We start from the raw sequence: 25,905 nt of genomic DNA, 5'->3' as shown, positions 1-25,905 counted from the left end.
AATTTCTTCTTGTGATGTTTTCTTAAGTCAACATAAACTAAACTCTATTTTCTTAGAACGATGATAGATCCTATTTTTAGTTAATTAATTTATTCTTCTCTCTTCAATTGTTTCAGTTTTTGTTAATTATTTATTCAATCTGGTGTTTATTTAATCTGCTTGTTTAGCCACCAAGTTGTATTAATTTGATAATCTTGATTTGTTTTGGAAGAAAAAATTAAGATTTAGACCTCAACTGAATAGATTACGATTAACTTTAGTTGCGACTAGGATAAGAATATACCTGATGTAGTAATCAACTTAAAGGTTTGTTGATAGAGACTTCACCCAACTTGTCTAGCATAGAAATATAGCTAATGGGGAACGAGGATTAACTTAGCTAAATACTGGAAGGGTTTAGTTAATGCCATTGAATCTTAGGTTAGTAATTGCATATGTTGAACAATTGAACTAGAGATAATTGATTAACTAGATTAGATGAAGTTCCAAGATCTTAAAATTGATTGAAAAACTTATAGATTTTCGTTATTTTAATTTAATAGCATTTTCATAACTTTCTTAGCTTAATTTTAGCAGTAATTAAAATTGATTTTCTTATTCAGATTAGATAAAATTGAACAGTTGATAATTAGTAGCTTAGAATTTGGTCCTGGTGGGAACAATACCTTCTTATCATTGTATTACTGGATTCAACACATGCACTTACATAATAATTTTTACACATCATTTATTTTTATTCAAAATTTTATATTTGATTAAATTATATTAAATAATTTTTATACAAACGCACATCAGCGTGCTCAAACCCACATCCTCTTGTTAATAATGTTGATGCCAACAAATTTGTAATTTTTTTTTTAAAAATTGCAATGTATAAAATATAGACAACGCGTATTGATTTATTTATTTGTTGATAAGAGTATAGTAAGTAAGAACACTCGTAACATTAACATCTTTCCGCCTCCTACCAGCCTAAACCAAGAAAAAACTAATCAGGTTGATACTTGATAGGCATGTGGAGAGCCAATCATTGGCTGAAACACTAGTCAAATATGCTCTACTCTCAAATCTATCTTCCTATATATGTTTATAGAGCTGACTTCTGCTGTATTCTTTTTTAAGTTTGTAATGTTAATCATTCCCACCAAATCTGCTATAAAGTATAGTAATGGAAGATACTGGGAAGAAGTCTCTTTAAAACTATACATTGCTTAACTGGATCTTAGGAATATATTCCCAACGACTAGTATAAAATGGCAGAGCTGGTTTTGCCATTTGCCACATTCAACTAGCAAGAAATCAAGATGACAAACCAGGCTTTCATTTTGCTTTGCATAGTAGTATTTGGAGTTGTTGGGACCTGCCATGGTGGTAGCCTTAGGAAGGGTTACTACAAGGATACATGTCCTGATGCAGAGGAGATAATCAAGAAAGCTACTGAAAAACATGTTGCCAATGATCCCACATTGCCTGCAAGGTTCTTGAGAATGCATTTTCATGACTGTTTTGTTAGGGTAAGGCTTTCTAACTATTGTTCCACATTTATAATGTCTTCAATCATATATGCTTATTGGAAAATCTTTTCAGGGGTGTGATGGTTCAGTCCTATTGAACTCGACAACTAACAATACTGCCGAGAAAGATGCGATTCCGAACCTAACCCTTGCTGGTTTCGATGTCATCAACGATCTAAAAGCAGAAGTCGAGAAGAAATGTCCGAATGTAGTTTCGTGCGCTGATGTTCTGGCCTTGGCTGCTAGGGATGCTGTTTCTTTCAAAGTAAGCTAAACCAAAATCCTTGCAAGATGTTTAACTTTGGTAACTAAAAGCATTTTAACTATGCAATATTACTTTGTAGTTCCAAACACCATTGTGGGAAGTTCTTACCGGTAGAAGAGACGGCCAGATATCACGAATTTCCGAGGCGTTGGCTAATATTCCTTCCCCTCTCTCCAACTTCACCGCCCTCGTACGAAGTTTCACTAGCAAAGGCCTCAATGTCCATGACCTTGTGGTCTTATCAGGTAAGATCTCAATGCAGAACATAACCTAAAAGAGTTGATCATTCAATGTCGACAAAGATTTCCGAAAAAGTGCTAACATAAAAGTTGAATGCAGGCGGGCATACGATCGGAGTAGGCCATTGCAATACCTTCAGCAACAGGCTATACAACTTTACTGGAAGAAGTGATCAAGATCCTTCCTTGAACCCAACCTATGCATCTTTCTTGAAGACGCAATGCGAAAACCTTAGTGACAACACGACATTCGTGCCGATGGATCCTGGTAGTGCGTTGACGTTCGATAATAACTACTACGTCACTGTTAAGCAAAACAAGGGTCTGTTTCAGTCTGATGCAGCCTTACTGGCGAACAAAGGCTCACGCAAAATCGTGGACGAGTTGCTTGACTCGAAGAAATTCTTCACGGAGTTTGCGCAGGCAATGAAGAGGATGGGAGCCATTGGAGTTGTCACAGGGAATGAAGGAGAGATTAGGAAGAAATGTTTTGTCGTTAACTAATTCCTGAAAGACTCTGCTTATGCATCTCAACGGACCATTCCATGGTAATAACATGCTAATTTGTTATTAAAAATTGATGAAAAGAAGATTGGAATTTACTCCAGCAACCACTAAATGCTCTGCTCATGTATTCATGTTTTTAAGCCAAGTCGATTTGTTTCTCTTTGACCCTTTTTTCTTAATATAAAACTATTTGGCTTCTTGTTTAACATTGCTATTTTCTTAAACTTAGGTTTAGGGTTTAGGGTTTAGGGTTTTAGATTTAGGGTTTTAACTAGTTTGACTGGTTCGATCACCCGTTCGATTCCAAAAACATTACTGCTTCTTGTTCAATTGATAATATTGTTAATGAATTTTCATTAAACTTTACTATCTTACATTTTAATATTCAAAGAATGATTTAAAAATAAAATTCCAATTGATATTACATATTCATATTAAATCAACTTTTACTTTTTTTAATCAAACAAATAGAAGAACTAATTTTTTAAAATTAAAAGTAAAGAGACTAAATTTAAAAATAGAAGAGTATAGGGGCTGAAGGCAAAATTAGACCTCTAACTTATTATGAAAATTCGAGCTCTTACAATTAGGGATGGCAAAACTTAAACCACCTGATAGATTCTGAATCATTCCGTTTCGAATGGAGCCGATTTTTTTCTTTTGAAAGATGGAGGCGGGGCGGGGTAGGATGAATTTTTTCTTTTGAAACGGTTATGGTAATTGTTTGCCCCACCCGACCCGTTCCATCCTTGTATATATAAACTATTGCAAGGGTAATAATGTAATAATGTAATATAGAAAAAAATTTCATATGTTTTGTGTTGACACCATTTTTTTGATAAAAACGGGGTCGACTTGGGTTTTGAAAATAAAAACGAAAATGGGAGTCGCCACCAATCCTTTTTTGATGAGGTGTGATCGGGTCACCTCGTAAAACGGCTGTTTTTAATAAACAATTTAATTTTTATTAAAACAACGATTTTGGTCCACGAAATTTAGAAAAATGGGTTCGGAGTCGATTACATACGAGGAAGGATTAGCACCCTCGACACGCCCAAAATTGGTACCTAATTGATTACTTAATGTCTTGGTGTCGAAAACTAAAAACTCGAAAAGAATTAAAAATACGATCCCTCTTTATATTGTGTTATTTTAAATATTACATGAAGAAATCAAAATGAAAAATGCATTCTTCTCAAATTAACAAGATGTCACATCCAGTAAGTTAGGACACGACACCTCGTATTTTTGAGAGTAAGTTTGCCTTTTATTTTCTTATTTAAACCTCATTTATTTTAATTTAAAAGGATATTCGGTTATTTAGGTTTAACGCGAAAAAAGATCGAAACCCAGTAAGTTAGGGCACGACTTCTCGAATTTCTAAATACGGAATATTGCCTTCATTATTGAAAGTTTAAAAGGGTATTTGGCCATTTGGTCAAACGAGAAGTCGAAACCCAACACGTTAGGGCACGTTTCCTCAATTTTCCAAACGCGAAATATTGCCTTATTTTAAAAGTTTAAAAAGGATATTTGGCTATTTGGTCGAACAAGAAATCGAAACCCAGCACGTTAGGGCACGTTTTCTCGATTTTCCAAACGCGAAATATTGCCTTATTTTAAAATTTTCTTTTTGAATAATGACAAGCGCAACACTTGTACGAGGTGAATTTGTTTTGTTCGTGATAAGATAAACCGGTTTATTATTATGGGTATATACAAATCAAACATAACTTGAAGCAATGAAATGAAATGAAACGATAATATAGCACATGAAATGATAATTCACGAATAAAATATCACGTTAGTAAATGACAATAATGTGAAAACAAATGAACAAATTACGCGTGCATAATGATAATAATCATACCACATGCATCACTTTACATGCCAATATTAATAATCCGAGTAAGCGAAATAATCGAGAACAATTTTACGTAGCTAATATTATAAAACAAATAAATATGAGATCAATTGAAATGAATGGCAAATATCTCAAGCAAACAAATATGAAACTAAAATGAAAAATACTAATATAGTTTAAAATAAATAAACTACAATAACTAAAAACACAAAACAGTATCCTTTTCTTTATAAAAATAAAAGATAAAAATAATTAAAAGGTTAAAGGACAATATATATATATATATAATAGTTTAAAACAAATAATGCAAATAAAAATTTTAAATAAATATTAGGTGAAACATTTAAAATAACTAATATATGTAAAACTCAAAATGCATAACAATAAAGAAGAGTTCTTTAAAAATAACGAATGAATTAATTATTAATAATTTTAAAAAAGAATAATAAATTAATTAAACAAAATAGGATGAAATTAAAATCGGGCCCAAAATTCGAGGTTTAAATCGCAAATATATGAAAGATGATGGTTCGGGATCGAAATGAAACGCGCTCAAGGCTCGAAGGACCTTCAGGAAATATTCCCGACCCAAGACGTAGCGTTTAGTAAGAAAAGGCACATACACGGTCAAAGGACCCGATTGAAACAAAAACAAAATTGCACCCAAATCTAAAAGAAGCGAAAGTTGGATTGCGCTTGGTAAAAACGGAGGACTAAATGCATAAATTACCCATCGAGGGCAAAATGCATAATCTCCCCTTAAACGGCGCCGTATTGCAATCACAATAAAGGCTAAAATTTTGCTTTATTTTTCGCCGCTTCATTCTCGCAAAGAACGCAAGAAAGAGAAAAAATGAAAAGGAAATCCTTTTCTCTGCTAGGTTCAGTGCGCCGCCGTCACGCCTTCCCGCCCGGTGGTTTGAGCCATGCAAGGCGCCTTCAGCCGTAGCGTTGAAGCGCACTTAGAGATCGAGGCCAAGGAACGGGAAACGACGGAAAAAGAAAAGCTGCCCCTATCTAAACTCGCGTCGACGACGGCGAAGGCGACGACGACGACGGCCAGGGCCGATTCGGTGGTTTCTTTCCTTTTATTTTTTGATTATTTTTTTAGAATCGATTCGCGAAAAAATAAAAGAAATAAATATATACACAAAAAATTAAGAAAATGAAGAGAAAAGCAGTTCAAAAACCTTTTCTTAATCTCGATTTTTGATTTCAATATATGTGTGTTCGTTACAAGGAAAATCGAAGAAGAAGCATTACAGATTCGATTTGGTTTATATAACCGATTTAAAAATCCTAGATTTCTATTTTGACGTTTTGTGCCTTGGATCGTTCATTTGTCGTTTTGCATGTTGTTGTTTCCTTTTGTTGTTTCTCTGCTATGCGTGTTGTTCTCTTTTTGCGCGATTGATGTGACGAGGCGAACACAAAGTCGTCGATTGGTGAGTCGGCGGTGGTGGCGCCAAGGCCGACCGTGGAACGCTTGTGCCAAGGGACTTGGGCGAGATGGCGCTAGGGCTCAGGGAGGCCACTAGGGTTTGCTGAAAGTTGATTTTTTTGGGCCTGGTTATTTTGGGCCATTGTTATTGGGTCTCTGGTTTAGATACTGGGCCCAACAAATTTGGGCTTCTACAGTTGCCCCTCTTTGCTCGTTTTCATGTAACGAGAACAGAGCAAAGACTAAGAAAGACCAAATTTGCCTGGACTCGCCGAGGCTTGACTTCTTTGGGTGCTTCTCTTCAAGTAGCTTCATTCAAGTCCACTGTGCCTTGTTGCTTCAATCCACTCTACCGTACTTCAGAAAGATATGACTTCAATCTATTCTGTCGTAATTCCATGGCGATGAGATTTGTGGCTTTAGAATGTTCCACTGCAATTCCAGGGAAATAAGACTTAATGTGATCTGCTCCACTACTGCTTAGGGAGATAAGATCTGGTTTCTTTCGTCTGCTCCACTACTGCTTAGAGAGATAAGACTTGATGCGATCTACTCCACTACTGCTTAGGGAGATAAGATCTGGTTTCTTTTGTCTGCTCCACTACTGCTTAGGGAGATAAGATCTGTAATCTTTCGTCTGCTCCACTACTGCTTAGAGAGATAAGACTTGATGCGATCTACTCCACTACTGCTTAGGGAGATAAGATCTGGTTTCTTTTGTCTGCTCCACTACTGCTTAGGGAGATAAGATCTGTAATCTTTAATCTATTCCACTGTTGCCCAGGGAGATAGAGTTACTGGCTTCAATGTACTCCACTGTAACCACAGGGAGGTAAAATCCGCCATCTTCGATCTGCTCCACTACTGCTTAGGGAGATAAGATCTGAAATCTTCAATCTATTCCTTCGTCTGGAAGTAGAATTATCGGCTTCAATGTACTCCATCTGTAACCACGGGAGGTAAAATCCGCCATCTTCGATCTGTTCCACTCATCGCTAGGAGATAAGATCTGAAATCTTCAATCTATTCCATTGTTGTCCGGGAAGTAGAATTATCGGCTTCATTGTGCTCCACTTGTAACCACGGGAGGTAAAATCCGCCATCTTCGATCCGCTCCACTATCGCTTAGGAGATAAGATCTGAAATCTTCAATCTATTCCATCGTTGTTCGGGAGATAGAGTTATCGGCTTCAATGTACTTCACTTTGTAACCACGGGGAGGTAAAATCCATAATCTTCGATCTGCTCCACTCTCGCTTAGGAGATAAGATCTCAAATCTTCAATCTATTCCATTGTTGTTCGGGAGATAGAGTTATCGGCTTCAATGTACTTCACTTTGTAACCACGGGAGGTAAAATCCGCCATCTTCGATCCGCTCCACTATCGCTTAGGAGATAAGATCGAAATCTTCAACCACTCCATTGCAACCGATGGAGGCAAGGCTTTGTTTTCAATTTTCACCGATCGTTCTCCGGGAACATGACCAGTATGTTCGATTTTATGAACCTAATTGTGCCTAGTGATTAGGATGACATGACCAGAATGAATCAAACGCTCCTAACTAGATGTGTATGAATGACATTTGAATAAATGCAAAATGTCATGAAAATGATTCCTTAATGCTTAGGTTATCATCACACAAAAGCTTAATAAGGTTTTGTCACTATCCTGCTACAACGCCTTCTTGCTCGGCTGGCATATCCAAAGAAACACTTAATCTGATTGCCCCCACTGTGAACGTCAAAGTTCAATCCACTGGGACATAAAATTTGAACCCTCATTCTCCCACTGTAACCCAAGGGTAGAAAGATATGGCCTTTCTCAATCCTCTCCTATCGCAATTCAAGGATGTGAAACCCTTTGGTCATTTACCTCATTCCTAGGTGTCATACCAAATGCTCATGCATAATTACAAAATTTTCTTCTCCGAGAAAACCTTTTCTTATCACTTGGTGATCATTGCTTCTCTGTTCATTGAAGTTTTGTCACCAACACGACATTTTCTCGTTTTGCTCAATCCATGTTTGGACAACAAAATCTGAAAGGATAGTCTTAATTTAGACTTTTCCTTTTTAGACATTTCACCCTTTAAACCTGGTGTGCTCTAAATAATAGTCCTATTTCAGGTTTCTGTATTATTTAGAATCCTTTAGAGTAATATGCAAAACTCCTTTTGCTTGAATATTCGGTCCATTAATCGTTATTTCAATAAAAATGCTTAAAAAAGATTATTACAACGGACAATATGAAATTTTATTGAGAACAATGCTCGCAATGAATAGATTAATCAAGATGGCAAATTTGCTAAAATGAGATGAAAAATATGAAAACAGGTGCCTCAGATGTCGCAGCATGAGCTTCTCTGCATGAGCTTCTTGAAGACCCTTTTGAAGTTGATATGTGTTTAGAAGTCCTAAAAGACTTTGTTGATGGCTAGAGATGTAGCGTCTCGCCTTCCTTTTTGATAATTTAGGCACAGTAAGACTACCGAGTGCCCCACCTTTGATCAAAACTTGAATCGCCCTTTTATCGGGTTTTCAATTCAAAGCCCCTTTGGTCTCAAAGCGCCCTTTGCGGGTTTTCACTTTGGCCTCTCCTTTTTTTTTTTTTTTTCAGGCGAAGTACTTCTTCACCGAATCTGAATTCACTGGGTTAGGCAAAGTTTTTCCATCCATTTCGGTTAATATCAGTGCTCCTCCAAAGAAGGCCTTCCTCACCACATATGGTCCTTCCCAATTTGGCATCCACTTTCCTCTAAAGTCTTTTTGTATGGGAAGGATCTTCTTCAGTACCAAATCCCCTTCCTGAAATTCCCTAGGGCGAACCTTCTTATTGTAAGCTCGCATCATTCGCCTTTGGTACATTTGACCATGGCGGATAGCTCTTAGCCTTTTCTCTTCGACAAGATTCAGCTGATCATATCGAGATCGGATCCATTCTGCTTCGTCCAACTTTAATTCTGACAGGACTCGAAGGGAAGGAATTTCTACTTCAATGGGTAAAACTGCCTCCATTCCATAAACCAATGAGAAAGGCGTTGCCCCGGTGGAGGTTCTGATAGACGTTCTATAAGCAAAAAGAGCAAATGGAAGCTTCTTATGCCAATCTCTATAAGTCTCGGTCATTTTCCCCACAATCTTCTTGATGTTTTTATTGGCTGCCTCCACCGCGCCATTCATTTTTGGGCGGTATGGCGACGAGTTGTGGTGTTTAATACTGAATTGGCCACAAACCTCCGCTATCGTACTGTTGTTCAAATTTAGCGCGTTGTCAGATATTATCCTTTCTGGCATTCCATAACGACATATGATCTCTTTCTTTAAGAACCTACTAACCGCTGCCTTCGTGACGTTAGCGTATGAAGAGGCTTCTACCCATTTAGTAAAGTAATCGATCACTACGAAGATGAACCGATGGCCATTTGAAGCTTTTGGCGATATTGGTCCAATGACGTCCATGCCCCACATGGAAAAAGGCCATGGGGAAGTCATGACATGCAGAGGTGAGGGAGGTACATGAATTTTGTCCCCATATATTTGACATTTGTGGCATTTCTTGGCATATTTGATACAGTCCCCTTCCATAGTGGACCAATAATATCCGAATCTCATGATTTGCCTGGACATTGTGAAACCATTGGCATGTGTTCCACAGACGCCATCATGGACCTCTTCCAGGATTTGTTTGGCCTCAGTAGAGTCTACGCATCTTAGTAGCACCTGATCCCTGCCCCTTTTATACAGGATTTCTCCGTCTAAGACGTAATCACTAGCCAGCCTTCTTAATGTTTTCTTATCATTCTCCGTCGCCTGGTCTGGGTATTCACGATTCTTTACGTATCGCAATATATCTTGATACCAAGGGTGATCGTCTTTTCCTTCCTCTTGATCGATGTTGCAACAGTGGGCCTGAGCTTTATAAATGCTCATTTGGATTGGCTTCACATCCTCCTGTCTATTTACTTTGATCATAGAAGCTAATGTAGCCAATGCATCAGCCATCTGATTTTCCTCTCGTGGAAGGTAGCAGAAAGTGATATCATCAAAATCCTCAATTAGTTCCATAACCAATTTTCGGTAGTTGACCAATTTGGGATCTCTTGTCTCCCAATCTCCTTTGAGCTGATAGATTACTAGTGCCGAGTCTCCATATACTTCTAGCACTTTGATTTTCCGCTCTATGGCTGCGCGAATCCCCATGATACATGCTTCGTATTCAGCCATATTGTTTGTACAATCAAAATCCAATTTACAATTGAATGGATAATGATCTCCGCTCGGGGATACCAAAACTGCCCCAACACCATTGCCTATAGCATTTGAAGCTCCATCGAAGTTCAATTTCCAAACATTTCCCTCTCGGATATCTTCTTTGGTGATTGCTACATATACTATGTCCTCATTCGGAAAGTCGAAGTTTAAAGGCTCATAATCTTCCAGAGCTCTACTAGCTAGAAAATCTGCTATTGCACTCCCTTTTATAACCTTTTGATTCACATAGAGTATGTCGAATTCAGAGAGCAGAATTTGCCATCGGGCCATTCTTCCATTCAGAGCAGTTGACTCCATCATGTATTTTAATGGGTCGAGTTTTGAGATTAGCCAAGTGGTATGATATAACATGTACTGTCTCAGTCTCCTCGTCGCCCAAACTAAAGCGCAACACAGCTTCTCGATTGGCGAATATCTTGTCTCGCATTCATTGAACTTCTTGCTGAGATAGTATATCGCTTTTTCTTTCCTTCCTGATTCATCATGTTGGCCCAACACACACCCCATAGAATTTCTAAATACTGCCAAATACAATATTAATGGCTTGTCTGGGCATGGTGGCATTAGTACCGGAGCATTAGACAAGTAATTCTTAATCTTGTCAAAAGCTCTTTGGCACTCCTCATTCTATACGCCCGGATTGTGCTTCTTAAGGAGACGAAAAATTGGGTCGCATTTCTCTGTTAACTGCGAAATGAACCTAGCGATATAGTTCAGTCTTCCCAAGAAACCTCGAACTTCTTTCTGAGTGCACGACGGAGGCAATTCTTGTATGACCTTTACTTTGTCCGGATCAATTTCGATCCCTCTTTCACTGACCGCGAACCCTAGAAGCTTCCCAGATCTAGTCCCGAAAGTGCATTTGGCCGGGTTAAGCTTTAGTTGGAACTTTTTTAACCGCATAAACAATTTTCTCAAAACTTGTACATGCTCCTCCTCTGTTCTAGACTTCGCAATCATGTCGTCTACATAGACTTCTATCTCTTTATGCATCATATCATGAAATAAGGTCACCATGGCTCTTTGGTATGTTGCCCCCGCATTCTTCAATCCAAATGGCATCACCCTGTAGCAAAATGTGCCCCACATGGTTACGAACGTGGTCTTGTCCATGTCTTCAGGATGCATTTTTATCTGATTGTATCCGGAGAAACCATCCATAAAGGAGAAAAGTGAGTAACCTGCCGTGTTATCCACTAAAGTGTCGATATGTGGCAATGGAAAATTATCCTTTGGGCTGGCTCTGTTCAAATCTCTGTAGTCCACACACATTCGAACTTTCCCATCTTTCTTAGGAACTGGGACTATATTAGCTACCCATTCTGAGTATTTGACTACTTGCAAGAATCCTGCATCGAACTGCTTCCGAACCTCCTCTCTTATCTTTAACAAAACATCAAGCCTCATCCTACGGAGCTTCTGTTGGACTGGTCTACACTCCTCTCTTATGGGCAGTCGGTGCACCACAATATCAGTATTTAACCCCGGCATATCCTGGTAGGACCATGCGAAAACATCTTTGAATTCTCTGAGCAACTCAATGAGGTCCTGTTTTATTTGCGTGGCAATACAAGCGCCAATTTTTACCTCTTTTCCTTCTCCTATTCTCACAACCTCCACCGACTCTTTGTGAGATAGGATTTGTTTTTCTTCTTCCTCCACCATTCTTAACAGATCTGGAGATAAAACGCTGTCTTGGTCATCTTCAAAGTCCTGAAGATCCTCCATACTCACGTCTTGTTCAAAAAGGGATTCTGAGTCAGTAACAGCGTCACTCATCTCGTTGACATCTGAAGACCTGTTATTGGGACGAAAAGAGGCCCAAATAAAAGAATCTAAGAATACTTGTATGCACAGTATAATTATAAATGAAATGAAGAAAAGAATGAAAGAATATTTGCTCAAAGTGAGACTGAATGATAAGTTTTCATTGAAATTAGATTTTGGACATGTGCCTTTTACAAAAGATTCTTGTTACCCCCAGGCTTAGAGCCACAAGTGTTCTGAACATTACTCTGAATTAGTTCTAAATGTTACAGGGATCTCTTCTGCAGTCCAGTTATTCAGAACGCTACCAGGTTCGTAAGGGCGAATACCCGATAAATTCCTTTCCACCCTTTCTTCCGCGGATATGGCATTGATGTCCAACCTTCTAATTCTTCCTTCTGTAACCTCGTTATTCTCTGCAGGGTAGACAAATCCCCCTGGAACAAATGTCTTAGATATATGGGGAAAGGTTATCGGTCCCCACTTGGCTTCTATCCCGCTCAAACGTGCTCTTCTCTTTTCTCGCCTTTTCTCCATCTCCTTCCTCCTTTCCCTCGCATTAGGCTTATATCCCAAACCATAACGGTCCTGTTTGTTAACCAGGATCGGTACTCCGACCTGTCCCTGGAGGTATTTTCCAAGTCTTCTTCCAGGCAACGCTCCCTTTCCCATCGTTAGCTGTAAGCACATTGACGTAGCTTTGGATATCTTAGGCTCTGGGATTTTGCTCCTCTCGATGACAAATGTGGCATTTACGAATTCCAATGATCGGAATGAACATTCTATCGCTTCACTATCAGCCTCTATGTATGGCATATCATCGGTGACTGATGCAATGATGTCTTCTTCTGTACCTATAGTCACCAATCGTCCCTCTACCACCAATTTCAACTTTTGGTGAAGTGATGATGGTACAGCCCCCGCAGAATGGATCCAAGGCCTCCCCAATAGGCAATTGTAAGATGGTTTGATATCCATTACCAAAAATTCCACCTCGTATGTACTTGGACCAATCAATAGAGGTATCTCGATTCTTCCCATCACTTTTCTCTCAGTGCCGTCAAATGCTCTCACTATATTCTGGCATGATTTCATGTGAGAACTATCCACAGGTAGCCTGCTTAATGTGGATAGGGGTAAAACATTCAGTGCCGATCCATTGTCAACGAGTACCCCCGGTAGTATACACCCCTTGCAACGGGCAGTGATGTGCAAGGCCTTGGTAGATCCCATACCACCTAGCGGAATCTCATCATCGTTGAAGAAGATGTAGTTGTCGGCATTTATGTTATTAACCAGGCGATCCAGCTTGCTCACAGAGATATCGTTAGCGACATAAGTCTCATTTAGCACTTTTATCAACGCATTACGATGTGTCTCCGAACATAGAAGTAGCTCAAGCACTGAGATACGAGCCGGTTGCTTGTACAGTTGCTCCACCACGCTGTACTCACTGTGCTTCAAGAATTTTAAGAATTCTCTAGCCTCATTTTCAGTCACCGGTTTGTTAACTTACGATTCAATTCTGGCCATCTTTGTTTTATTTTGTTCAACCGCTAAGGCTTTTCCTTTCATAGGCTCCCCTTTTGTATTTGCTGGGTCGTAGCGTTTTCCACTACGAGTATGGAAGCCTACATTACTACCCTCTTCTGAAGCGTTTACGGGGCTTTCCTCTCCCGGGATTGTCAGTTGCAGTCATAATTCCAAGGAACCTTTTTACTATCCTTATAAGGAAAGGCTACAGGTTTTTGGATTATGACCTTTGGTGCCAGCTGTATTCCAGATCCTGTGCTTCTTGGCCTTGAAATAATCACCACCGGTTGATTTTGGGCTTTTCCCGTAAGTCCCTCCTCCGAAGCGTAAACTTCTCCTTCTTCTAGTCCTTTGATCTCTTCATAAAATTCTAGCTCTTTGTTGTTTATCAAATTTTGTATCATGGTCCTAAATTCTGTACATTCCTGGATATTATGACCCTTCTCGGCATGGAACTCACAGTAGCTCTTCATCCCTCTTGGTCTCTTCTCTAGATTCTGAATGATTAATCCCATATCTATCATTTGTTTCAAAACCCATTTCAGTGGGGTTTTTACTTCTGCAATATCTGTTTTGATTTTCCTCCCTGTATTTCCGCTTATCATGTTCACCCCCTTGTCAGCATGGTTAGGCAATGGATTTTTCCCACTGGGTGAATCATCGAACTTGACAACGCCCATACCGATCAGCTTTTCCACCAGCCTTTTGAAGGTTGTGCAATTCTCTATCGAATGCCCTATGATTCCCGCATGATAGTCACATTGCGCGTTCGTGTCATACCAATTGGGGTATGGAGGTTACAGAGGTTTCAAATAACAAGGAGAGACAACATGCGCATCAAACAGATTTTGATATAACTCCTTGTACAGCATTGGAATTGCGTAAACTGGGGCTTCTCGATGTTTTGCCTTTTGCCAGATTCCTGTCTTGACGAACTTTGCTGATTAGTAGCCACCTTCCTTGGTTGATTCACAGTGATTGATTTCGAGTAACCCTTGTTATAGGTGCTCACGTTGTTTACCTCATTCTCCTTTTTTTCGGAGCCGATCTACGGTTACTTTCTCCAGACTCGATCTTCCCACTCCTGATGGCATTGTCAATCATCTCTCCATTCATAACTATATCGGAGAAGTTCTTCGTGGCACTTCCTAACATGTGTGTGATAAATGGTGCCTTCAATGTGTTGATGAAGAGCAATTACATCTCTCTCTCCAAGAGTGGGGGTTGGACTTGAACGGCAACCTCCCTCCATTTTTGCGCGTATTGCCTAAAACTTTCATTAGGCTTTTTCTCTATATTTTGGAGGGTAATTCTATCGGGGACCATATCAGCTACATGACTATATTATTTTTTAAATGCCTGTGCTAAGTCCCTCCATGAGCTAATTTTGGTACGACTTAACTGGTTGTACCACCTAGATGCTGCCCCCACGAGGTTATCTTGGAAGCAATGTATAAGCAGTTGGTCATTGTTAATGTACCCAGTCATACGTCTGCAGAACATGGTAATATGAGCTTCTGGGCAACTAGTCTCGTTGTATTTCTCAAATTCTGGCATTTTAAATTTGTGGGGAATTACCAAATCCGGGACTAAGCTCAAATCTTTAGCGTCGATCCCTTGATAATTCTCACTACTTTCCATGGCCCTGAATTTCTCCTCGAGCCATTTATATTTTTCCTCCAACCGGCTTGACAATTCTTCCTTTGTTTTCTCTTTCTCCATCATTTCGTCAAAATCAGGTACTATGGGATTGGTAGGGGCTTCTCCTGGATGAGAACCTATTCCAGTTTGGAAATTTACTGGCATTGAGGTGCTGGTCTGAAACTGCTGAGGCCTGATAGTGACAGACGATCTGCCTAGGTGTACCCCAGCTTGGGTTTGCGCATAAGGAGGAGTGAAGCCTGGGGGATAGAGAGGGCCATCATTATTTCCTTCATCTATATTAACCACGGGGTCTTTTCCTTTGTCGTTTCCCCCTTTTATCAGCTGCGTCAATTCAGCCATCATGCTTTTTTGAGACTCTACCATTTCGTTCCTCATTTCTTGCTGAATCTTCTTTAATTGTTCTTGCATTTGCTCTTGCATCTCTTTTTGGAGTTGTTCGAGTCTTTCGGATCTTTGATCCATGGCTTTTGTCTTGCGACGGGTACCGTAATGATAAATGGTTGGCGGGTTTTCGTTAGTTTCCAGGGTAACTCTGTTCATAATTTGAATTAATTAGGTCACATTTTACGACTTTAATGCATATAATGAGATGTAATGTAGATGCATGAATGCAGAAAGAGGCATTGATTCTAATTCAATTTCATTAGAAAAACTCAACTAGAAAGCAAATTTATTTACATAAAATGGATTACATATATGGCATCGCCTTTATACCCAAAGCCTTAACCTTCCTAAGGAGCCAAGCTAAATCTCGTCCTCGGCTCGATTCTGATTCATATTTTAAGCTCAAAACATCAGCCTGAACTGCTAGGGTTTGTAAATGATCAGCTACTTCTCGTACTTGGGTCACGGCTTCGCCCATAATGTAGTCTCTTTCCCTAATTTGATTTTGGGAATGATAGAATTGCTCTTGCCACTGCTTGTTACTCCTTTCAAGAAGCTCCATTCGTAGTTCAGAGTTTTGCAAAGCATCTTCAAGCTCTCCTATCTTTTCATTCAATTCATCAATCTTTTTCAAACTCGCTTTTAGTTCGATCATGGAATTGCGACTGCGGTACAAATGAAGTGACTTTTCCAGTTTTTCTACCTGAGCTTTTAACCCCGCTTTCTCATTTCGACATTCTGATAAGCTTTTCTCCAAAATGCTTTCTCGAGTTCGGGCATCTTGGAATTCTTTCTCCCATTTGTCGGCCTTGGTTCTTTCTTCTTTAATCACCTGGCGCCACTGCTCCGATGTTTTACCTAAGCCGGCAGTCCTCATTGATAACCGCAGCTTCTTATAATCTGTTTTCAGACTGTCCAAATCCTCCTCGGCCTTGTTCTTCCCTTTCCTTAATTTCTCGGCTTCCAGTTTATGGATATCGACATCCAGCCCCAAACGCATCTTCTCCTCTTCTAGTTGCTCTATTTTCCTTCCCCATTCTAAACTTCTTTTCTCAAAGTCCTGCTTGATAATCTCTAATTCTGACGGAACCACTTGCAGATGCTCCTCTAGCGAATACACGCAGTCTTTTCTCGGACCAGGAATATTGTCATTAACCCTATTATTCCACCATCCATGGTATTTAGGAGTTGTCATGACCCCTACGGCTAACTTTTCCATCCGGTGAACTTGCTTACATGCGTTAGATATTTCCCGAATTTTCCTCTTATAGTTATCATCTTTATAAGAGAATTCACATTGCGCCAGCCCATAAGTCGCTGGTATGAATTGTCTCGATCTGTATTGCCTTAATACCAGCAAAGGGGTATATCCGATAGCTCCCCAAATTCCAAGTAGAGGGACCCAGTCGAAGTCCCCGCATCGATACAAGATCTTGTTAGGAATCATCCATGGGGCCCTCCATTCAACGTCTTCCTCTTGAAGATTTTGAAGAATCATCATCCATTTCTCCTCTGTGATGTCGTCTCTTCTCGGCGTAGTTGATAATTCATTTAATGGTGAGTAGTTTTCTGAGAAGACTCGATAGGAGACTTTTTCCACCTTCCAAAAGTGACTATGGAACCATACCAATAGCAACTGCGCGTATCCGATGAATCTTCCCTCACCCGCTCTTCGACATGCATTTAGGGACCTGACGGTTTCCGCCAAAATCGCCGGGACCGGTGTGACCCCCTTGTCGAGCCTATCAAACAAATCTGAAACCGCCTCATCTACATGGCCTAATGCCCTAGGGAAGACAATCAGACCATAAATGCTCAATGCGAAAATATCAACCCTCTTCTTTACATCCGGATGTGCCAAGATTAAATCTCGCAAGTTCCTCCAAGGTATGCATTTGCTGTCTCCCTTTTGCTTAATCCGGGCTGTGACCCATTGCTCGCTCATTCCTGTGATGCACATTAATTTCTTCAAGAATGTCGGGACATTAGCCGATCTTGAATAGACTTTGTCAACTTAGAATTTCGGACACCGTAGCAAGGTCGTATATTCCTCTATTGTAGGTACCAAATCTGCTTTCCCAAACGTGAAACAACTATAAGCCGGATTCCAGTATTGCGTGAGGGCTCGAAATAAGTGATTGTCTATCTTCACATCAAGTAAACAAGATAGATCACCATAGTTGCTGTAAAAGAGTTGCTTAATCTCATTATCCCACTGATTCCATATCTCCTTTAATTATTGCACACCATCCTGAGTCACACTAATGCGAGTGAAGTCTCATAATTCCGATACGTATCCTTCCGTGAGACTATCACCTTTTTCTTGCTGAACCTTTTCAGACCAAACTCGGACGGCCGCATTGTCTTCCACTTTACCAAGAAACTCCCTTTCCATGTTGAACCTTTCTATTTAGATATCGAATGTTAACCAATACCTCTTTAGAAATGAAATGTCATGCAATCAAAGCAAAAACAGGATAAGTTAGTATTGCATATCAAGCTAGCTTTTAAAGCATGAAAGAAAAGAATAAGAACAAATAAATTGCCTATTCAAGTAGCCACTAGGGTTTGGTATGGATCTACCTAGGGTAAGTTCTTAAGGCTCATCATATGAGGTTCGGTTCTAGAGCGAAGGTACCTGAACCCGCAGATTCCTCGATCCTCACCCATTATAGGCTCATACGGATCAAGTTCGGTTCAGGGGAATACATTTCCTTATGGCTACACGGAGATGAAAATCTCACGAAGACATAAGTACGGATGTATCCCAGAAGCAATCCACTATCCTACACGGAGGTGAAAACCTCACGAAGGACTAGTTTTTCGCTCCCACTTAGAAGGGTGTGACCAACGGTCATGCAATGCAATGGAGCAGTATACCAAGCTTAAACTACCACAGCAATCAAATCATAATGATAAAACTAAAATCAAGACGAATGAAATGCAATGAAAGGATCGTAAATTTAAACAAAATCTTTAATTTTCGACGAAATGACAAAAAGTAATCAACTCGTGGCCTGACTCTCGTGTTTTTTTGGTCCCCAGTGGAGTCGCCAAGCTGTTGACACCATTTTTTGATAAAAACGGGGTCGACTTGGGTTTTGAAAATAAAAACGAAAATGGGAGTCGCCACCAATCCTTTTTTGATGAGGTGTGATCGGGTCACCTCAGAAACTACTGCTTTTAATAAACAATTTAATTTTTATTAAAACAACGATTTTGGTCCTGAAATTTAGAAAAATGGGTTCGGAGTCGATTACATACGAGGAAGGATTAGCACCCTCAGACGCCCAAAATTGGTACCTAATTGATTACTTAATGTCTTGGTGTCGAAAACTAAAAACTCGAAAAGAATTAAAATACGATCCCTCTTTATATTGTGTTATTTTAAATATTACTTGAAGAAATCAAAATGAAAAATGTATTCTTCTCAAATTAACAAGATGTCACATCCAGTAAGTTAGGACACGACACCTCGTATTTTTGAGAGTAAGTTTGCCTTTTATTTTCTTATTTAAACCTCATTTATTTTAATTTAAAAGGATATTCGGTTATTTAGGTTTAACGCGAAAAAAGATCGAAACCCAGTAAGTTAGGGCACGACTTCTCGAATTTCTAAATACGGAATATTGCCTTCATTATTGAAAGTTTAAAAGGGTATTTGGCCATTTGGTCAAACGAGAAGTCGAAACCCAACACGTTAGGGCACGTTTCCTCAATTTTCCAAACGCGAAATATTGCCTTATTTTAAAAGTTTAAAAAGGATATTTGGCTATTTGGTCGAATAAGAAATCGAAACCCAGCACGTTAGGGCACGTTTTCTCGATTTTCCAAACGCGAAATATTGCCTTATTTTAAAATTTTCTTTTTGAATAATGACAAGCGCAACACTTGTACGAGGTGAATTTGTTTTGTTCGTGATAAGATAAACCGGTTTATTATTATGGGTATATACAAATCAAACATAACTTGAAGCAATGAAATGAAATGAAACGATAATATAGCACATGAAATGATAATTCACGAATAAAATATCACGTTAGTAAATGACAATAATGTGAAAACAAATGAACAAATTACGCGTGCATAATGATAATAATCATACCACATGCATCACTTTACATGCCAATATTAATAATCCGAGTAAACGAAATAATCGAGAACAATTTTACGTAGCTAATATTATAAAACAAATAAATATGAGATCAATTGAAATGAATGGCAAATATCTCAAGCAAACAAATATGAAACTAAAATGAAAAATACTAATATAGTTTAAAATAAATAAACTACAATAACTAAAAACACAAAACAGTATCCTTTTCTTTATAAAAATAAAAGATAAAAATAATTAAAAGGTTAAAGGACAATATATATATATATATATATATAATAGTTTAAAACAAATAATGCAAATAAAAATTTTAAATAAATATTAGGTGAAACATTTAAAATAAATAATATATGTAAAACTCAAAATGCATAACAATAAAGAAGAGTTCTTTAAAAATAACGAATGAATTAATTATTAATAATTTTAAAAAAGAATAATAAATTAATTAAACAAAATAGGACGAAATTAAAATCGGGCCCAAAATTCGAGGTTTAAATCGCAAATATATGAAAGATGATGGTTCGGGATCGAAATGAAACGCGCTCAAGGCTCAAGGACCTTCAGGAAATATTCCCATCCAAGACGTAGCGTTTAGCAAAGGCACATACACTGCAGTCAAAGGACTGATTGAAACAAAAACAAAATTGCATGACCCAAATCTAAAAGAAGAGAAAGTTGGATTGCGCTCAACAAGCAAAACGGAGGACTAAATGCATAAATTGCCCATCGGGCAAAATGCTAATCTCCCCTTAAGCGGCGCCGTATTGCAATCACAATAAAGGCTAAAATTTTGCTTTATTTTCTGCTGCTTCATTCTCGCAAAGAACGCATGAAGAAAGAAAAAATGAAAAGGAAATCCTTTTCTCTGCTAGGTTCAGAGCCCGCCATCACGCCTTCCCGCCGGTGGCGGAGCCATGCAAGGCGCTTCAGCCGCAGCGTTGAAGCGCACTCGAGATCGAGGCCAAGGAACGGGAAGCGACGGGAAAAAGAAAGCTTCGCCCCTATCTAAACTCGTGTCGTCGACGGCGAAGGGCGAAGCGGCGGCGGCGGCCGGGCCGATTCGGTGGTTTCTTTCCTTTTATTTTTTGATTATTTTTTTAGAATCGATTCGCGAAAAAATAAAATAAAAATAAAAGAAATAAATATATACACAAAAAATTAATAAAATGAAGAGAAAGCGGTTCAAAAACCTTTTTCTTAATCTCGATTTTTGATTTCAATATATGTGTGTTCGTTACAAGGAAAATCGAAGAAGAAGCATTACAGCTTCGATTTGGTTTATATAACCGATTTAAAAATCCTAGATTTCTATTTTGACGTTTTGTGCCTTGGATCGTTCGTTTGTCGTTTTGCATGTTGTTGTTTCCTTTTGTTGTTTCTCTCATTGCGTGTGTTCTCTGTTTTGCGGTATGATGATGTGTGAAGAGGCACACAAAGTCGTCGATTGGTGAGTCGGCGGTGGTGGTCAAGGCCCACAGAGAACGTCTTGGTGCCAAGGACTTGGGCGAGATGGCGCTAGGGCTCGTGGAGGCCACTAGGGTTTGCTGAAAGTTGATTTTTTTGGGCCTGGTTATTTTGGGCCATTGTTATTGGGTCTCTGGTTTAGATACTGGGCCCAACAAATTTGGGCTTCTACATTTTGTATTTAAATATTAAATTGAAGCAGCGCGGACGAAGATGAATGTATCTGATATCTATGAAGTTGATAATAATTTTCAAAATTATGCCAGCGATAAAGCAAAATATACCAAAAATAAAACAATGGTAAATTTAACAGTATTTGCAGTCGCCCCACTCAATTCACATTCCTACCCCAATCATTACAAAGCAATTCTAAGAAGGTTACAAGTGACATACGGTACCGTTTAGAGTTCAAGAAATTTCTCGACTTCCTTTTTTACAAGTGAAATACGGTATCGTTTTGCAGTTCAGAAGCAATAAAAATCTCGGTATTATTCTCTTTCGTGTTCCATTCGTCTTCTTCCACGGCAAGCGAAGCACAGTAAAAGAGCTTTCTTTCAACTCAAAACGTATCTAATCACACAAAACGTTACCGTTTTTGTTCAAAGATGATGCTCAGAATCCGCAGCCGAGATGGCCTGGAACGGATCCAAGTCGACGGACCTCAAATTACAATTTCTCAATTAAAAACCCTAATTGAGTCCCAACTCCAAATCCCCATCCAAAACCAAACCCTTTCCACCGATCAAAATCTACTTTTAGCTAAGACCCTCGCCGACCTCCTCCGCTTTTCCGACATGACCGACCCTTCCATCCCACTCTCCGCCCTTAACCTCTCTCACGGTTCCATTATATTCCTCTACTACCACGGCGAACGCACCGTCCGCGGTGGCCCCACCGTTTCACCCGCCGGATCGTTCGGCCGTAAGATGACCATGGACGACCTCATCGCTAAACAAACACGGATCACCCGCCAGGAATCCCCTCACTGTGACTCTGTTTCCTTTGACCGCGATTCGGCCAACGCTTTCCAACGTTTCGTTAACGAAACGCTGGCGTTTGCTTCGAAACGCGGCGGGTTCATGTACGGCACCGTCACGGATGAAGGTAGAGTGGAAGTTGATTTTATTTACGAGCCGCCTCAGCAAGGCTTGGAAGATGATTTGGTCCTTTTGAGGGATCCTGAAGAAGAGAAATTGGTTGACGCCATTGCAGCAGGGTTAGGGAGGAAAAGGGTAGGGTTTATTTTTACTCAGACGATAATGCAAGAAAAAAAAGACTATAATTTTTCGAACAAGGAGATTATACAGGCGGCTGAGCTTCACGCTGAGAGTGAGCTTAAGGAGTGGGTGACTGTCGTGGTGAAGCTGGAAGCCAATGAAGATGGGGCTGCGGATGTTCATTTTGAGGCTTTTCAAATGAGTGATATGTGTGTTAAGCTATTGAAGGACGGGTGGTTTGTTACAGAGTTTGGAGAGAATGATGATCCAAAGCTTTCGAAAATGAAAAAAGATGTCGTCGTCGGTGGGAAAGATGTTAAGGAGGTTGATAATGATTTCTTCTTAGTGGTTGTTAAGATTTTCGACCATCAGGTACGTAATTTTCTTGCGCATTTTCTGATTTAATCAATGCTGTTATGAAAATGGGTGCTTTTTAATCAAATTGTTTTCTCAATTTGTCATATCAATGATGCTTTCAATTGGTTTGTATTGAGGGTTTTTATTGATTCAGCAAAGGCAAAGAATTGTGGGTGTGGGTAGTTTACATTGTAGAAGAAGGGCATATGTGTGTTTTTGGAGAAGAAACCTTTAAGGTAATAAGTGCTAGCAAGAGAGTTGATTGTTAAGATCCCGGAATGAAGGGGGGAATCGCAAATGTGCACTCATCTCATCGGTGAGAAGTTTCAGTGTATAAAGAAGTTGTTCGTTGTGTCTTTCATTTTTTCGAATTTCTTAGATCCAAATTTATATAGATGATTATAGCTTACTGGTTGGTTTTGTCAAACCAAGAAAGAAGCAAAGAGATAATGCAAAACAGGGGTCACTTCCCATAAGATTATAGATTGTTTACTGGCCTGTAACAAATAAAAATCCTTGCAACTTCTACTGCTAGTAAACCTTGATATTTTTGGGTTGGTTTATATTTAGGTGATGAAAGTAATAGAGAAAGCATGAATATGGTTAATCGGTTATTGCAAACAGCATTTGCACTTATCTTGTCAAGTTGAGTTTGTAAACTTATGCTGTCAGTGTAAGGTTGTGTAATATTGAAAGTAGCCCTTGGCTTTGGGAGTAAGGTTGTATTTATGTAATTAGACATATTCTAGTTTAGCTTGTGATATATGCTACAGATCGTGTCTACAGTTCTAGAGTCTATATCCGAATAATTGAACTCCTAGATGCTATTCGGTTTTTGGTCTAATGTTAACATTGGTTTGATCCCCCCATCAATTACTAGCTCATGATAACATTATGGATTGCATTGTGTTGATTATGGATATAATTCTTGAGAAAAGATGACGACTTCAAGGTTTTTAACATTTCTTAAGATATCTCCATTCAAGTTTTCCATGTAAGGATCACAAAGCTTGTCTCTTTGTTGCCACACCAAACATTATCTCTCATGCCATGCGTCCTATAATTGGTTTTAATATATCATCAGTGACTTTTTTTCTGTTTCACTTCTACTTGCTTTGGAATCATGTGAACTCTCATTTTAATGCAGGGACCTCTTTCTACAAGCTTTCCAATCGAGAATCGGAAAGACCTTGTGACGCTGAGGGCACTGAAGAGTCATCTAGATAGAACAAAGAATCTTCCTTTTGTGAAGAGAATATCGGATTTTCATTTGCTGTTGTTTCTGGCCAAGTCTCAAGGCCTTGGTTCCGACGTTCCTGCACTCGCAGAGTGTGTTAACACACAGACAGCGGTGCCAGAAGGTTATCAACTCCTAATTGAGTCCATGGCCACTGCAGCTTGATGTTATTTACATGTATATTTTTTTATTTTACAGTTACATTTACCTCATAATTTACCATGCTCATTAGCAATCTGAGTTGATTTCCAATTTCTCCACAGGTATAAAAGGCCACAGGGTCTCCTGATAGTTTTATAAGTAACAAAGAATTTTACTGTTTCCCAGCAGACCCAACATTGTGGTTTTAGATTCAAAGATGGTTAGAAATTTTCTTTTATTCCAAAAAGCGAGTAAAGATTCGATGACCCCCCCCCCCCCCTCTCTTCATCATCTTAGGCTTAAGTTCGTGTTTTTGCTGAGGCAAAAAATTAGGACTTGATTTTATGGTTAAAGAACCCTTTCACAATTATGCTCTTTTTGACATCAAATTGTGATTAAAAAAAATAAAATATATATTATAAAAATAGCAAAATTGGTAATAATCTTTTAACTCTTGCAAGTTATGTTAATTGGACTTGGGTGTGAGTGTACAATGTATCTGGTTAGATGTTTTATATTTGGATGATCTTTAGATGTTATATTTTCATATCAATCAGTGGAACACAATTATGGATACTACGAGTAATGATATTGACACCCCGAAGATCGGGTTTAAACTCTATCGTTGTCATCTTTCTCTTAATATATACTAAAATAAAGAAATCTTTGCAATGCCATGACTGACCCACCCACGAATGACATAAATGTTTGGAAATTCATAGAGTCAAATGATAACATGGGGATATAAAGACAACCCAAAAAGAAATTCAAGGCATGAAAAAAGCTAGGGAATTGGGGGGAAGATTCGTGAATGAGGAGAAATAACTGAGTGTTGAACATACTTGTTGGAATTATTAGGATCAGGAACCCATTTAACCTCGCTCAAATTAGGTGTCTCCACAAACTCCATAATGAAGTTTCCCACTTTCTCCACCTTCCCTCTCCTGCCTGCTCTCAACACCAAATTGTTCTTGTTGTAAGAGAAAATCCCATTCTCCATCCTAATAATATCACCTGCCTCAAATGCCTCACACTCCTTACCCCAAAGTTGTAAGTGAACCGCCGCTGTCTTGTCCGCCACAAGCCCCAGACACATCTTGTTTTGACCATCCCATGTTATCTTCCCTTTCTCCAATAAAATGAATTGCGTGTTGATATTGTTTTGAGCTGCCGGCACAATCGCTTCCAAGGGCACCATCCTTTCGTTTAGACCTGTAAGCAACCCAAGTCCAAAATAATAATAATAAAGCCCAAGTGCATATCTGTATAAACTCTCTCAATCATTTTTTCAAACATTTGGTGCGCACTTCTTACCTCTCTTCGGACTATAGACTTCCCCAACTCGAACAAGTAGCCAAAAAGTTGATGGATAAATCTTCCCGTCAGTGTACAGTAGCCAGTAACACCTGTCTTTTGCTAAAATAATTATAATATAAAATTAAAGCGAAAAAGAAAGAAACAATAAAGCCATGGATTCGTTCTTATCATTCTGATTTAAGCAATTGCATCAGCAAAGGCTGCGTAAGGTTGTAAACAATAGCATTTTGAAAATTTGTGGATTCTATCCCCCTTTTTTCCCCTTTTTTCCAATTTCAATTTGTTTATTGTTTATTTACTACTTCTTTTTTTTAAAAAAAAAGTAATATCAGTGGGATATTTTACTTTCTTATATATTTAAACTTAAAGTTAATTACATAATAGATCCCCAAACTATGACCATCATTTTAAATTAGTCTCCAAACTTTAAAATGTTCTAATGATACCTCAACCGTCGATATTATATCAATTGGGTCCTTCCATTTTGAAAAATCCATTTAGCCATTAAATGACATGCAAAATCTTATATGACATAATTTTAAAGAAAAATAAAATTTCAGCACAACTTTAAAATTAAAACCTAAAAAGCAGAAAGAGTGAATTATAA

At 38.8% G+C, this 25,905-nt stretch overlaps 4 protein-coding genes across 4 annotated transcripts; 2 read left to right on the top strand and 2 right to left on the bottom strand.

The window, feature by feature from the left end:
* The first annotated feature begins 1,262 nt into the window (after nt 1-1,262).
* LOC105762643 (peroxidase 3) lies at nt 1,263-2,731 on the top strand. The gene is made up of 4 exons (XM_012580439.2): nt 1,263-1,514; nt 1,588-1,779; nt 1,859-2,024; nt 2,119-2,731. Exons 1-4 carry the CDS (start codon nt 1,305-1,307, stop codon nt 2,520-2,522), a joined length of 972 nt encoding a protein of 323 aa, XP_012435893.1. The 5' UTR covers nt 1,263-1,304; the 3' UTR covers nt 2,523-2,731.
* Nucleotides 2,732-8,443: 5,712 nt separating this feature from the next.
* LOC105761885 (uncharacterized) lies at nt 8,444-15,607 on the bottom strand. Its single transcript, XM_052624789.1, is given in 4 exon segments — nt 8,444-11,900; nt 12,117-13,354; nt 13,582-14,104; nt 14,424-15,607. Coding segments are annotated over 4 exon segments (6,402 nt in total).
* A 5,916-nt stretch (nt 15,608-21,523) lies between these two features.
* LOC105762638 (NPL4-like protein 1) lies at nt 21,524-24,169 on the top strand. Its single transcript, XM_012580434.2, has 2 exons — nt 21,524-22,618; nt 23,751-24,169. Exons 1-2 carry the CDS (start codon nt 21,635-21,637, stop codon nt 24,003-24,005), a joined length of 1,239 nt encoding a protein of 412 aa, XP_012435888.1. The 5' UTR covers nt 21,524-21,634; the 3' UTR covers nt 24,006-24,169.
* A 508-nt stretch (nt 24,170-24,677) lies between these two features.
* LOC105762639 (uncharacterized) lies at nt 24,678-25,582 on the bottom strand. Its single transcript, XM_012580435.2, has 2 exons — nt 25,296-25,582; nt 24,678-25,193 (listed from the first exon to the last, which is right to left on the bottom strand). Exon 2 carries the CDS (start codon nt 25,177-25,179, stop codon nt 24,766-24,768), a length of 414 nt encoding a protein of 137 aa, XP_012435889.1. The 5' UTR covers nt 25,180-25,193; nt 25,296-25,582; the 3' UTR covers nt 24,678-24,765.
* Between the last annotated feature and the right edge of the window lie 323 nt (nt 25,583-25,905).

The sequence above is a fragment of the Gossypium raimondii genome, chromosome 12 (genome assembly GCF_025698545.1).
Source record: "Gossypium raimondii isolate GPD5lz chromosome 12, ASM2569854v1, whole genome shotgun sequence".
Taxonomy (NCBI): domain Eukaryota; kingdom Viridiplantae; phylum Streptophyta; class Magnoliopsida; order Malvales; family Malvaceae; genus Gossypium; species Gossypium raimondii.
Note: the sequence above shows the minus strand (reverse complement) of the source record. Positions and strands in the feature narration are given on the sequence as shown.

Coding starts and splice junctions, on each gene's coding strand:
- LOC105762643 (XM_012580439.2), top strand. CDS start 1,305: ATGACAAACCAGGCTTTCATTTTGCTTTGCATAGTAGTATTTGGAGTT. Junction 1,515..1,587: donor TTCATGACTGTTTTGTTAGG/GTAAGGCTTTCT, acceptor AAATCTTTTCAG/GGGTGTGATGGTTCAGTCCT. Junction 2,025..2,118: donor TGACCTTGTGGTCTTATCAG/GTAAGATCTCAA, acceptor AGTTGAATGCAG/GCGGGCATACGATCGGAGTA.
- LOC105762638 (XM_012580434.2), top strand. CDS start 21,635: ATGATGCTCAGAATCCGCAGCCGAGATGGCCTGGAACGGATCCAAGTC. Junction 22,619..23,750: donor TTAAGATTTTCGACCATCAG/GTACGTAATTTT, acceptor ATTTTAATGCAG/GGACCTCTTTCTACAAGCTT.
- LOC105762639 (XM_012580435.2), bottom strand. CDS start 25,179: ATGGTGCCCTTGGAAGCGATTGTGCCGGCAGCTCAAAACAATATCAAC.